Source organism: Podarcis gaigeae (genome assembly GCF_964106915.1).
Source record: "Podarcis gaigeae genome assembly, chromosome: 10".
Taxonomy (NCBI): Eukaryota; Metazoa; Chordata; class Lepidosauria; order Squamata; family Lacertidae; genus Podarcis; species Podarcis gaigeae.
The window spans coordinates 65,799,765-65,812,394 of NC_139686.1; the positions used below are offsets into that span (position 1 = coordinate 65,799,765).

At 40.4% G+C, this 12,630-nt stretch overlaps 1 protein-coding gene and 1 long non-coding RNA gene across 2 annotated transcripts in view; one reads left to right on the plus strand and one right to left on the minus strand.

Annotated features, from left to right (window-relative positions):
* The window catches only part of LOC310826606, a 230,649-nt gene that overhangs the window by 104,265 nt on the left and 113,754 nt on the right, over positions 1–12,630 (plus strand). The gene's annotated exons all lie outside the window — the stretch shown is intronic.
* Positions 1–12,630, minus strand: part of TBC1D22A (TBC1 domain family member 22A) — a 118,301-nt gene that overhangs the window by 86,099 nt on the left and 19,572 nt on the right. The window contains exon 5 of the mRNA XM_083701553.1: positions 2,379–2,449. Within this exon, the coding sequence (XP_083557679.1) occupies positions 2,379–2,449 (71 nt within the window). The remainder of the gene's footprint in view (positions 1–2,378; positions 2,450–12,630) is intronic.

Consider the following 12,630-nt stretch of genomic DNA (forward strand, 5'->3'; position numbering starts at 1 on the left):
ATTTGAATAGGTGGCACCATCCTTTTGTTTACTTCAGGCTACAAAATGCCTTGGACCAACTTGACACCAGCTAAACATTTCTGTTGAAACAATAAGTTGGAGAAAGACAAAGTTTCTCAGATATTGTATCAGCTCCAGATGCAATCTCTAGAATTCAATATTTAACTTTATGCAAAGTAGTGAGCTAGGATATTAAGATGTCAAAACTGCATTTCTTTTTCAGGAGTCTGTACTCTGCAGAATACATTATTTGTCCCATTAAAAAGCAATTTAATTTATGACTAAATATACCAATATTTTCCTTGAACAGAGACATTTGCTGCTAATCAGTTTCAAAGATTAATCAACACACGCTCTCTTTTAGACAAGTTCAATATCCTGTTCCCTCGCAAGCCATGTTTTATTTTTGCAGGTAAGAAAGTACACATTAGCCACTAGTTCAAATCATTTACCTCTCCTTCTGGCTTTAGGAGATCTTACAGACTTATTTAAAATTATACTTCAAGGGCTCATCTGTGCATGTGGACAAGTTAGAAGACATTCAGATAAAATGGGGGTGTCTATGTCAAACTAATGGCTATTCAGGGATGCGGGTGGCACTGTGGGTTAAACCACAGAGCCTAGGACTTGCCGATCAGAAGGTCGGCGGTTCAAATCCCCGTGACGGGGTGAGCTCCCGTTGCTCGGTCCCTGCTCCTGCCAACCTAGCAGTTCGGAAGCACGTCAAAGTGCAAGTATATAAATAGGCATCGCTCCGGCGAGAAGGTAAACGGTGTTTCCGTGTGCTCCTCTGGTTTCGCCATAAGCAGCTTAGTCATGCTGGCCACATGACCCGGAAGCTGTCTGCGGACAAACGCCGGCTCCCTCGGCCTATAGAGCGAGATGAGCGCGCAACCCCAGAGTCGGTCATGACTGGACCTAATGGACAGGGGTCCCTTTACCTTTACCTTTAATAGCTATTCAGAGAATCTTTGTTCTTTTTTCTAATTCTAATACGTTTTCTTTTTACTGCCGATTCTTAAAAAAAAAACACTTACTGACTTATATTCAGGGGTCCCTTTACCTTTACCTTTAATGGCTATTCAGAGAATCTTTGTTCTTTTTTCTAATTCTAATACGTTTTCTTTTTACTGCCGATTCTTTAAAAAAAACACTTACTGACTTATATTTAAAGCTCACCCTTCACCACGCAGTCCCAGGGCAGGTTACAAACATCTCAATACAACATGAAATAAAGCATTACTTCTACTACATAAGATCACTACCATGTCAAATATTCAGCGACTAGGGGACAAAACACCATCATTTCAAATGGTAGAGAAGTGCTCAATAAGAAATCCATCTTAGGGACAGTGACTTTGGGTAGGAAACATGGATTCAAGGAAGCAGGGACAAGGAAGGAGTGTGGAACGTTATACAATTTCTGCCTTGCTTCTTTAAAAAAAATCCCAATCTAATCAAAGTAATAACCTTGCAGCCAACATGGCTTATAGCTTTTCCCATTCTTCTATCAAGCCAGCATCATAGGGTAAATAGATGGCCTAACTCGGCTTGAACTTCAGGATGAAGAGTCAGCATTTTAAATGTATACTTTACCAGGGGAAGAAGAAAAAACCAGCTACTGCATTCTGTGTACTTAATTTTAATTGCAAGAGACTACTTATTAAATATTCACTGTTAAGAGCTGCATCTGAATTTTGGATTAGAAAGCACTAAGCCTAGAAATTTATCGAGACTCATTAGCAAGAAAGAATCTTTTTAAACACTGGAAATCAGACCTCTTCTGAAGTGAACACTTCACATTCCCCACAGATTGATCTTCCTCAAAAAAGGGGGGTAAAAAAAGAACGCTGTTTTAAGTCTTCTCTAAAAAATTCAACAGTGCTAAACTGCGGGATGTGTAACTTGGAATGTTAAAAAGCCAACATGAATATTCGCTGATGAAGCAGAATTCATGTTCACTTGGGTGCAAGATATCTTAGATACATACACCTTCCTCAAAACATTTTGCCACTAAGCAAGCAAACAATTCTACTTAACACCAGTATCAATAAACACCATTTTCTAATTTACACCAATACTGTAAGAAACACATATGCACATAGTTGGAATATACTTAACTTTATTGTTTGAAACTAATTTTTTATTTAACACTACAAGGCATTTAGGAGCTGGGGGGGAGGGCAACAAAGAAAAATACAGCACTTGTCATGATTTACTACTCTATTCTCTTATGACAAACCAAGCTTGAAATTGAGAACAGAACAGCGTCCTTTTTGTCACACTGTTTTGGAGCGCTACTGATTAGCTATGACTCAAGCAAAATTATATGTGGTGAGAGAAATAACACTATCATCACAAAATACTGAAGTACTTACTGAAAGGAGCTTCCATGTAATTGGCCGAACAGCTTTCGGGATTCCTGACCAGCTCAACTTCCGTAATTCTTCTACTCTCCCAACAAAAAAGAAAGAGGAAACTTCAGTTAGAAACTGGCACAAAAAAGCATTCAAATTAAGGTCACTTGAAAAGAAAAATACCAAGTTATATATCAAGCTATACAACATTAACAAGTTACTGTATTTTTCTGTCTATAAGATGCCCCCATGTATAAGGGGGGACTCAGATTTAAGAAAATGGGGAGAGATGGCCCCGTGTATAAGACGCCCCCTAATTTTTGACATTATTTTTAAGGGGGGAAACCTAGTCTTATAGACGGGAAAATATGGTGTATGTCATACAAGGCACTGTGCATGAAGCATAAGAACAGTTGACCACAACTTTGGGCTCTAAACATCATCACTGAATATAAAAAAATAACATGGATCTTGTGTCACATAATCCTAAAGAACACGAATAAGGAGCTTCAGTGGTCTGTAACAAAATTAACAGTTTGATCTTACAGCACCCCAGCAGAGGGAGAAAAACCTTTATCACAATACAGTTGCACTGAACTTTGGAAACTTCGCAAGAATAAGGAAGGATGTGGCCGTCCTACAGACACTGTGGAACTACAACTCCCATCAACCCTAGGCAGCACAGCCAATAGTCAGGGAGCCGGAGTAGTAATTAAAAAACATTTCAAGATTGGCTGGTTCTCCCAGACCTACTTCAGGGCTACTTGCAAAGCCACAGGGCTGGTCACATCCCTTTATCTTTGGAAATAAATACACACATACTGCAATTTACTGGCACATATGCAATCTGGACTGGAATTATATGGCACATTGCATCCACTAAAGTCACCTACAAGATAAAGCTGCCTTCATAAAGCATAGATCATACAGGTGTTGCAACTCAGACAGAAATATATGGAATTTCACGGTTGTTACTGAAACCATGCTGTCTCCTGTTTGCTAACAACTGACCAATGAAGACTATATAATCTGGGATGGAATTTATAATTTCTTAGCTTGCGTGGCACTTATAAAAGGCACCCTATCATGAAGCAAGGTGAAGTGGATTATCTTGAAGAGCCAGCTGTGGTGTCGTTTGAGCTTTCTTACATCTTATTTTTATATATTTCTTTTAAATGTCATAAACCACCACCTATATAATCCAGTACACAGAACAAGCAGAATAAAGAGGCAGAATAAAATGGCCAAGCATGGCAAATTCAGATGAAATGCATCTCTCCAGTATCAGGGTAGTGCAATCATCTTTATTTATTTTATAATTTTATTTATTGAATTTATATACCACTCTATACCCGGAGGTCTCAGGGTGGTTCACAGAAAATATCAACATAAAAACCACAATAGATATAATCAGAATGAAAACAACAACCCAATAATACACAGCCAAAAAAGAGCCACATTTTAAAAAGGGCATAGGATGTCAATCAGATCAACCAAAGGTCTGGTTAAAAAGGAACGTTTCTGCCTCACGCCTAAAGGTGTGTGACGAAGGCACCAGGTGAACTTGCCTGGGGAGAGCATTCCCCAGACGGGGAGCCACTGCAGAGAAGGCCCCGTTCTCGTGTTGCTACCTTCCGGACCTCTCGAGGAGGAGGCATATGAAGGGCTTCAGAAGATTATCTCAGGGTCTGGGTAGGTTCATATGGAAAGAGGCGGTCCTTGAGGTATTGCAGTCCTGAGCCATTTATGGCTTTATAAATCAAAACCAGCACTTTGAATTGGGCCTGGAAACTAATTGGTAGCCAGTGCAGTCGGACCAGGATCAGTGTAATATGCCAGAAAGCCATGGTGTCATATGTACTTATTGTGCTGCCACAGCTAAAACACTGCCCCCCTTCTCCATTTTACCCTCACGATCACCCTGTGAAGTAAGCTAGGCTGAGAGACAGTGACTGGCCCAAGCTCACCCATTGGACCTTCATGGCTGAGTGGTGATTTGAACCCTGGTCTCCCAACTCCCAGTCCAACACAAAATGCTGGCTCTCTTTGATCACACCCTGTTGTAACACCTGGCAACTTGGAGAGAAACATATTTTTAATACAGTTTAGTATAATGCCATTTAATATAAAAGAGGGAGTTATCTTCAATGTCACATTCTAAATTCTCCCTCAAAGCCCAATTCGAAAATCAAGTTGTCTAGTCCTACTATAGCACAAGATATATTAATAGAAATATTTCAGCACATTAGGTTGATTACACCTTATTCCATCTATTTGAAGAAGCATTTAAGCATTACTTGCAATTTTAAACATCATTTTAGCAAGCAGCAGATTAATTCAATTATATCCTCTTAGGCACAACACATTCCTGAGACTATCCCAAACACCAGTAGTCTTGGTAGGTAGATAATATTGAAGTTTATGACACAGTGGAAGCTATGCCATAACTGCTCACTACAAATGCTGAATGTTTCTGGTAATTCAAACGTTCTTAAAAAGAGGCTGGCTGGCCAGCATTGCTGAGGAACCTGAATAAGGTTCACAGATCCACACTGTCAGCTATGTATAGCCGAGAGAGCCATAGCTACAAGCCAAGAAAACATACTTGAACAATAAGGCAGCAAGCCAATTCCTCAGCAGGCCATCTTGTATTTGAATTAGAAAAAGGTTCACCTTTCAGAAGTGTCATGGAGCCATCTGTTAGAAAGACCAGGAACCTCTGCCCTCATCCCTGCAAGGCTAGTCATAGTCTGCCCACTTGTGACGTCTTGAGGCACATGGCCAGAATCCAAAAGATGCAGTAAAAAAAGGTTGCATTAGCATTCAGGATTTTTCTTCCTTCTTTAGTTCACCGGTCCCACACATTTTTTTAGAAAAAAGTTGGGCAAGATTGGTAAATAGCCAGACAGGGACAGTGGACAATAAGTACACAGAACTAGTATGCTGCATTTTGCCAAGCCCAAGAATGAAAAAGGTACTGGATTTGCAAGAAATTCATTTGTATCTAGGGACAAGGAGCTCAAGATTAAGCTTCTCCCTGCACCCTGCAGTTCCCCTCGTGTGGCCCGCTAACCCAAATATGCTCCAGGTGACTGAAGAACCCTCTAGGGCAGAATTTGGAGGCATGCAGATTGGGGAAGAGAAATCATAAGTCCCACTGTGCAAGTGAATCTTCATTGCACATGCAGGCAGACACATCACTAGATGTCACCCATTTTCTCCTGAGGTTTGGCTCCTTGACAGCCTTGTCTCTACTGAGCCAAGAGGTAATTAATGCAAGCTGTATCATTACCAGCTGCTGTACGTGCATTTAAGAGACCTGTTTGCCTAGCAGTTGATCCCTTCATAAATGTAGAGAAGGGTGTTGAGTTCCTCATCCTTTAAAAAGACTACATCAATGAGATTAGGCGTGGACAACCTTTTCCCATAAAAAAGCTGAATTCTCATGGAAGGAATCTGTCAGCAAATGTGCAGGGTCAGAAATGGCAGCAGATGGGACCAGGGATACTTTATACTCCCTCTCTTGTCCGTCTTTGATTTTCCTGCTAGGCAATCCTACCTCAGCTGGTACACTCTTCCCTCCCCAGCAATCCCAATTATGACTGAACATGTTACTACTAAGTTTTTTCCTAAGTTTAATAACAGCAGAGGGTGGCAATTTTCATCAAGATGGTGAGAGGAGGTTTTTGAGGAGGGAGAGGGAGAAAGGTTTAAAATTCTCTTCTCTCCACAATCCATGTGATAAGGAACAGTTGAAAAGAAGATGGACTGCATAAAAGATTAATCCTTCTTCTCCCTGCTTAAGAAGAAGAAGAAGAGTTTGGATTTGATATCCCGCCTTTCACTCCCCTTCAGGAGTCTCAAAGCGGCTAACAATCTCCTTTCCCTTCCTCCCCCACAACAAACACTCTGTGAGGTGAGTGGGGCTGAGAGACTTCAAAGAAGTGTGACTGGCCCAAGGTCACCCAGCAGCTGCATGTGGAGGAGCGGAGACACGAACCCGGTTCCCCAGATTATGTGACTACCGCTCTTAACCACTACACCACACTGGCTCTACACTAAGTGGTATGTTGTGAGCCACAAAAGATTAGGAGTGGCTCAAAAGCAGCCCACTGGGTACAGATTGCATACTGTTGACAACCCAGCCAGATGGGCGGGGTATTACCGTATTTTTTGCTCTATAAGACTCACTTTTTCCCTCCTAAAAAGTACGGGGAAATGTGTGTGCATCTTATGGAGCGAATGCAGGCTGCGCAGCTATCCCAGAAGCCAGAACAGCAAGAGGGATCACTGCTTTCGCTGCGCAGCGATGTCTCTTGTTGTTCTGGCTTCTGAGATGCAGAATATGTTTTTTCTTGTTTTCCTCCTCCCAAAACTAGGTGCGTCTTATGGTCTGGTGCGTCTTATAGAGCAAAAAATACAATATGTGTGTGTGTGTGTGTGTGTGTATAAACAGACTTTTTTTATTGGAAACTGTGCATAATGCCCAGAGAATGTACAAAATACAAATGTGATATGTGCATTCCCCAAGCCTGCTAGAAGACTACACATGACCAGGAAATGTGCACAGTCCCTCTTTATGGAAAGATTATTATAACATTCTCATGAGACCTGGTAAATGTGCAGTGGCCACTTACACACATTACCTGCTCAACTTACAGTTACCCTTACATCTACAACAGATCTAAGGGCATTTCCAGTGCACATTTTAGCATATCCGAGGTATCAGTGAAATCATAAAGGTCTTAACCAGTCAGTGACCTCACTGCAAGCAGTTTCATCTCATCTTCCTATATCTCTGCATTGCACACTCACTATGCAGACAGACAAAGAGATCTGCTTCCATGCTATCAAAGAATCAGAAAATTTAAATAATGGAAAAAACAAGTATTTGTTCAAATACTTTTGCTCAAAACACAACTGCTGTGTTTTCCAACTGCTCGTCTAGTCATTACAGAATACTTAGGCATAAGTTTGTTTACCTGATCTAATCTGTTTATATACATACATTCTGTTTGAATGGGGAAGGGGGAATAAAGCCTTTGTTGAGGATTTTTCCTGCAAATACTTAATTCTCCTTTTACGTTTCATTTCAAACATTTCCACACAAGCTGTGCTCTGCAGAAGGATACATGACATTGAGCAGACGCCCAGACATTAGAAGCATCTTCTCTGAGATATTACTAAGCTTTTCTGTTGTAAAATTTCTCTCAAAAGAAGCTAGGATAACTAAGTTTTAAGCCCTAGTTAGTAGAGCACAAAGTTAGGGCCACAACGGCCTAGCTTTATGTAATGCTAAGCCAAACCACGATGAATTGTGACTTCAGATAGCTCAGCTGATAAAGCATGAGATTTTCTACACCAACTGACTGTATCTATTCATGAGACATTCCCAGCCCTACGTGGATATTCAGGAATTAATCATAAATGTTTTTATCCCATCTTTCCTTTAGTATGTAAAACACATGGGCCACCACAGATATACAACCCTCCCTTTAGGGGTTTTAACATACTGAAGAGTTGAACACTGCTCCAATTCTAGAAATTTTGTGCTTTACTCTCCCTCATTTTAAATGAAAAAGACAAAGACTGCATTTCACATAAGTGTTTAAAAAGTTTAAATCGAGGCTTTAACATATTCCAATAAGGATATAGTGTCAAATATTACCATCTGCTTTGTGCATATAAAAACAGTTTTGTCTGAAATCAACTGTAAACAAACACATCCAAAAAGTCTAATTACATAGACTACTCTCTCAATACTGCTGATTTCACAGCCAATGTTCTACAGGATTTAATTAGGAAAAGGTTAATATTGTATGGCATCATATGGACCCTCTTTTTCTAGCTTCCCGTGACTAAAATAGCAAAAGTCTATACAGGCTTACGATGATCACAGGCAAGACATTTTAAAAAGAGAAAGCTGGTTGCTTCTTAGTAAACAACTGCAAACCACTACTTTGATCATGCAACAGCAAGATTACTTTCACAATACTACAGAAGACTATAAGCAGGTGCAAATCCAACACATCATTTATCCCTGCAACAGGTTGGGCTGCAAGTATTTCAAATGCTGGGTTTTTAAAATGAGGTAAAAAAAATAGAAAGATCCTATAAAATGAAAATGAAATGAGAAAAGATATTGCTCAAAGCAAATAATCTGACACCAGTTACCTCAGGAATCCATTTTGTCACACATCCTAATGGTTAAGAGGACATGGGTCCTGCCTATGGCTACTGGTTGTGGTCACTGCCAGATACACAACCCATTCCCTCAGATGTGCTAATCTGACAGGGAACAGTGCTTGCATTACAAATGGGGAGGATCCAAGATGGCAGCCAAATGGCACAGATCACATAAGAGGTTCAGCAACCTCCCCCCAAAAAACTGCCTGCCAGTTGGATATTGATCTTGGATGCAGTGCAAATTATTTGAAGTTAAATTGGGATGACCTGGGTGGGTAAGGTTTATTGCATTGTACTCAAGTAACCTGCCCAAGAAACAGAGTAAAACCCCATCCTCTCCAATTTGCCTTGTATCAAGCATCACAAAAGGCTGGGGAAATGTGTTACAACCACTGGTTGAGTTAGTTTGCTGTCATATTTAGAATAAATAGCCTGGCAACGCCCCACCACTTTTGGACAGGCCACACACCACACTGTGCATTTTGTGATGGTACCCACAACACTCTCAAAATTCCCAATGTATCCATAAAACCCAAATGGTTGAGAACCCTTGGTCGAGAATCTGTTCCATTTAATATGATATGCTCAAGTTTCCTAAGGCACATACGAAATGTTCAACCGTTTAGCTGCTGATATATCAGAGTATTTAATTTCCTTTGCTGAGCAGCATGGTATTAAACAGCAGAAGCGTAAAACCTTACCCACCCCCATCCTGTTAAGTCAATTCTGAACATTCTGTAAGTACTTTAAGTAGGATTTCCTCATTCTTAATATCATGCCCTGTAAGGAGTGGCATGCCCCCAATTTTAAGATTCCAATAACAGTGGTACCTCGGTTTAAGAACAGTCCAGTTTAAGAACGATTTAGTTTACAAACTTGCCAAACCGGAAATAGTGTCTTGGTTTGAGAACTTTACCTCTGTCTAAGAATGGAATCTGAACAGTGCAAGGGCACAGGCGGTGGGAGGCCTCATTAGGGAAAGCGCACCTCGGTTTAAGAATGGTTTTGGTTTAAGAATGCACTTCCGGAACGGATTAAGTTCGTAAACTGAGGTACCACTGTAATTGTTCAGCATTTGTTTCAAACTCCCCTCTTTTGAATGAGCAATGAAAACCCCCATAACATGTCATCTTCTCCAATTGGCCTTGCATTGCATAGTCAGATCCAATACAGGCTTCACCCATTCCAAAGGTGGCATTCATTCTCCCTGCCAGACAATGTCTATTAAAAAGGACAGAAATTCAAGAGACTTTCCAGTTGGAAATAGCTGGCCACTCAATAAGTGCCCTGGTCCTTTGTTCTGGGACTAATATGCACATGGATACAATGGCAGTCTGCCATCTCTCCTACAACAACAAACCTTTTCAAAAAAGCTTGAAAATCAGAGGGCTCTTTGAGCCATGTCATCACAACCTTGAAATGGAAGGGCCCTAGCTCTTTTATGTGATGGGAATTTAATTGGTCTTTGCAGAAGTGGGCTGTCCTACAGGTCCGTTTTCCATGGGGAGTTTCTGGAACCAAGCAGATTTATTTTACCATACAGAAGCAAACCTGAAAAGCTAGAAAAACAAGTGATAGCCATTAAAGTAACAGGACAGTTAGGATGTTAGTTTGAGAGGCTAATGGAGAAAAATATATAATGATGAAAGTGATGATGGAAAATGTCAAGAAATCTTACAGGGATGTTCTCTGACAATAAGGGCACTTGTGAGGTATATAGCAGCTCATTTTCTTTTTGCGAGAAAAATTCCATTGGTAGGAGTAACTCTTCCTCCAGCTGCCAGGGAGAGAAGTACTCCAGTTGTTTTAACGAAAAACCCAGACTTCATCCACAATCTGTTTTTCCTCTTAAAAGGGAGACAACAGCAATGACCAATGTGTTTTCCCTCTCCCTTTTTTTGCTTTAGACCCAAAAAATTTAATGAGCCCAGGGTCTCTAAGCAACATCAAGGGGGTGGGAGAGAAATTACTTTTGAGTGTAGGGATAGGGAACATTAAGGTATCACAAAGAATATCCTGATGTAGCCATTAGACTGAAATGTCTTTACCCAAGTGTTTTAACAAAAGCAATGCACAGTACATCTAAAGCAGATGGAGAGAAACATTTTACTCTGTCCCATAATACTAAGGGTCGTTCTATAAAACTGATGATAGAAGAGATTTGTGGCAGACAGATGAAGCAAATTCACACAGGAAAATAGCTTCACACAATCAATGTAGTGATGGCCACTACCTTGAATAGCTACAAAGAGGCATTTAGACATGTCTTCTATGAATTTGTGTAACAGTGGCCATTAGTCATCAAGTTGGACCCATAAATGTTGCTGTGCAACTGTTCCCATTCAGGGTGCCACCCACCCACAGATGCCTTCTTCCAGGAATACTCCACTCGATTTCCCTTGCCCCAATTTCCACCAACCATCAGCCAAGCATTCAGTGCCCACTGAGCATTTTGCTGTCCACACTAAGCTATTTTAGGTTGCCCGGCTGAAATCGCTAATTAGAAATGGCAGTCAATTTTGCCCTAGCACTACAGGCCTCAACACAAGCCATAAGAGCCCTGCTGGATAAACCCAAAGTCCCATCTAGTCCAGCATCCTGTTCTCACTGTTACCAATCAAATGCCTATGGGAAATACAATAGCAGGATCTGACCACAACAGCGTTCTCCACACCTGAAACTCCAAACAAAGGGTGTTCAGAAGCACACTTGCTTCAATAGTGGAGGTACAGCATAGCCATTAGGCTTGTCCTCCATGAATTTGTCAAATCATCTTTTAAAGAAATCCAAGCTGGTAGCCATTACTACCTCTTGTGGAAGCAAATAGTTTAACTCCTTCTCCCAGACAAGAACCTATTCCTGCTCCTCTTACACAGGAATCCCTGTTTTTCCTGGAAGGGCAGGGAAAGATGACAAGTAAGCCAATACTTTAAACTTCTCCAACCTCTCCTTATTGGGGGAGCTGCAGGAAACAGACCATAGGAATTTTCAACAGCCGGAGCTAATAGATAAACTAGGCAGGCTCCAACAGGTTTTCAGGGAAGGGGGCAAAACCTACACATTCCTGAAATCCAACTGAATTCATTGGGGCTTGCATATCTAGCTAAAAATGGCTGAACCAGATATGTCAATTATGTGTTTCTACAACACAATCCTCATTTAGTCTGTGGCAGATTTATGCTGAAACAAATACCATATTACCTAACAGCAATTTGATTCATAGAACTATACCACACAGTTGCATGGCAGAACATCTCTCTCTATTATAAATTATAGGGCCACCCAGCTTCAAACTAATGGGTACTGCCAGATTGTGGGTCTCCTTGAAATCACACACATAACTCAATGCAGTATTGTGTTCAAAACCAATATCCATTCTTCTATCACTTCCCTTTAAGTATCATATTTCTAGAATCATAATTTTAAGGGTCCCCACAATTCCTGCACATGCATTATCCATCCTGCGACATCAAACAGTTAATTCAGCAAGATGAATGCAAATCGCTACATGAAGTAACGGTTTGCATGAACAATTAAATGATAGACATGATAAACTAGATTTATAAGCTTCACATCCTTATTAAAAAGAATCCTAGCATAATTTAACTATAAAGAACTAGAATATTCTTCCAAGACAATAGATTCATGGAACTCCAGCTCCCCCAACAGCATCTGGGAAGCCAAACAGCACATACAGAAAATGGCTTTTATAAAAAGGCTTGATATCACTATGGAAACGACTGCAAGCATTTTTTTTAAGAGTAATAGCTCTGTTAGGTGCTTCATTAAAAAAAAAAATCCTAGCAAATAAAGCCCTTAATCTTCAATGAAGCAAAAGTGTCAGTTGAATGCATACAGAAACTGGTAAGTCAAATACAAGTGTGCTGAAGGAGTTAACCTGTTCAGAAAGAAATCTAGACAAAAAAGCAAGCTAGATTAGCTAACTAGGGCAGAAAGTTGGAAAATTTAATAGTGAAATAGATGAGGTGGAGATGTGAAAGAAACAGAAAATAACTGCATAAGAGCTTAAGTGAAAGGAAGCACAGAATGTTTAGAAGATCATTAAGAGAGAATTTTAATGTGGGTG